The 1906-nt window shown below is 66.2% G+C and overlaps 2 protein-coding genes across 2 annotated transcripts; one reads left to right on the top strand and one right to left on the bottom strand.

Moving 5' to 3' along the window:
* Positions 1–122: 122 nt before the first annotated feature.
* AURANDRAFT_69254 (hypothetical protein) lies at positions 123–590 on the bottom strand (the record flags this gene model as incomplete). The annotated part of the gene is made up of 1 exon (XM_009045014.1): positions 123–590. The coding sequence occupies one exon, from the start codon at positions 588–590 to the stop codon at positions 123–125; it is 468 nt and encodes a 155-aa protein (XP_009043262.1).
* Positions 591–1125: 535 nt separating this feature from the next.
* On the top strand, positions 1126–1578 carry AURANDRAFT_69253 (hypothetical protein; the record flags this gene model as incomplete). Its single annotated transcript, XM_009045015.1, has 1 exon — positions 1126–1578. A coding segment is annotated over one exon (453 nt), but the record flags the coding sequence as incomplete, so codon positions are not given.
* Between the last annotated feature and the right edge of the window lie 328 nt (positions 1579–1906).

The raw sequence follows: 1906 nt of genomic DNA, 5'->3' as shown, positions 1-1906 counted from the left end.
GCCGGCCGGAAGTTGAAGACGACGGGCCACGTGTGGCAGATCACAAAGTCGGGGAAGACGAGCTCGTGCGTCGCGTCTTCCGCGTACCTTTACATTTCATAAGTTGAGTCGATTTTCGCGTCTCAGCCCAGGACGCCGTGGAGGTACATGGCCGTCAGGGGCTCGAGCTGGAGCCAGTCCATGATGTTGATGACGCCGAGCGTCGCGAAGGTGACAACGCAGACGAAGAGCACGCCGAAGAAGGCGCCGACGCTCCTCTCGTCGACGTGGTTCAGCACCAGCCGCCGCAGGCGCAACAACTTCTTCGTCGGCGTCGTCGAGAGCTCCGCCGCCGGCGGCGCCGGCGGCGGCGCGTCGCTCAGCGGCGACACGCCGCGCTTCCGCTTGGCGGCGCTCCCCGGCTCCCGCTGGCGCTCCGGCAGGCCGTCGTCGCGGTCGTCGCCCGTGCTCCACGTGCCGCAGAAGATCAACGTCGACGACGTCCCCTCCGCGACGGAGCACTCCGTCTCTTTCTCCCCCTCGCCCGCCGCCACCTCCCGCACCCTTTCCATTTGATCCTCCCGCGCGCTCTCCTCCCGCACGCTCTCCATCGGATCAGTCGGGAAGGGGTGCCAATAGATGGTGCCAATGGCTGCCCTTTCTTCAATTTGAACAAGAGGCCGGCAGCGAACCACCCCACGACACCAAGCACCACTAACCAACTACCCCTGAGTCGCGACTTGCTCAAAATGAGTGGTCAAAACAGCTGCAACATGGGGTCAACGAAGCCTGTGAACCACCCGTTCTGGCCGATCGGCAGCTGGAGGGCTGCTCGGCCATGACCTCCACACGGTCGAAATTTATGATCGAGCGTCAAAACCACCAGTTTGCTCAAGCTCGAGATCAAAACTGGTCGATAGAGCCAAAACAAGCATAATTCCGGTGGATTCGAGTGGTCTCCAGCGGCCCCAGGGGTACCACCCCCACCACCACCACCACTACCTCACCCCATTTACAGACCACTCATCTCAGATCAGCATGACAGTGGTTAAGGTTGTCTGTGCATACCTCTTGAATTTGAAGTTCAAATTGGGAACGCGCTAATCGCATGGCCGCGCTCTCTTGGCAATCCTCTGATTGGTGACGATGGCCGCCTTCGGCGCCGCGCGGTGCCAGGCGACCGTGGGGCGCGAGCTCGAGGACGACGACGAGGCCGTGACGGTCGTCCCCGGCGACGCCGAGGAGGCGCCCGCGCCGACGACGCTCGTGCTGCTCATGGCGTCGCACATCGCCTCCGCGGACCGGCTCTGCGCCCTCGGCGACGCCCTGCGCGCGGCGTCGGCGGCGCAGACGGCGGCGCCCGACGGCATCCTGCTGTCCTGGAGCGCGGAGGAGGCGTGGCGAGAATCCGCGCGGCGGCTCGTGAAGGAATGCGACTGCGACGCGGTCGAATGCGCGGGCCGGCGGTCCCAGTTCGAGCACCTGGCGGCCCTCGGCGCGCTGGTCGCCCACCGCTGGGGCAAGAAGCGCAGCGTCTGGTGCTTCTTCGGCGACGACGACGACCTCGCGCACCCGTCGCGGACCGCGGAGTACCGCGCGGTGTCGCCGACGCGCCGCGGCGCTGCGCGTCCGTCTGCGCCATGTGGCGCGCCGAGGCGGCGCGGGCCGCCGCCGACGCGCCGCCGCGGCCGCGGTCCGCGGCGGACGTCGAGGCGCTGCTCGCCGCGGGCGCCGCGGAGCGCGTCGGGGCAGCACAAGAGAGCGAAATTCCCAACTTCAAAGGCTCATAGCTCGGCCGATTTCCACTCGTTTCGGCTGATTTTTGGACGAGCGATCATCTCTCGGAGCGGTCTCGACGCGTGGGTGCTTTTTCCGGAACGCGCGCGCGCGGAACACTCACGTGAAGCGACGTTGAATCACCCTTGTG

Source organism: Aureococcus anophagefferens, assembly GCF_000186865.1.
Source record: "Aureococcus anophagefferens unplaced genomic scaffold AURANscaffold_1211, whole genome shotgun sequence".
Taxonomy (NCBI): domain Eukaryota; class Pelagophyceae; order Pelagomonadales; family Pelagomonadaceae; genus Aureococcus; species Aureococcus anophagefferens.
This window is presented reverse-complemented; position numbering and strand designations above follow the sequence as displayed.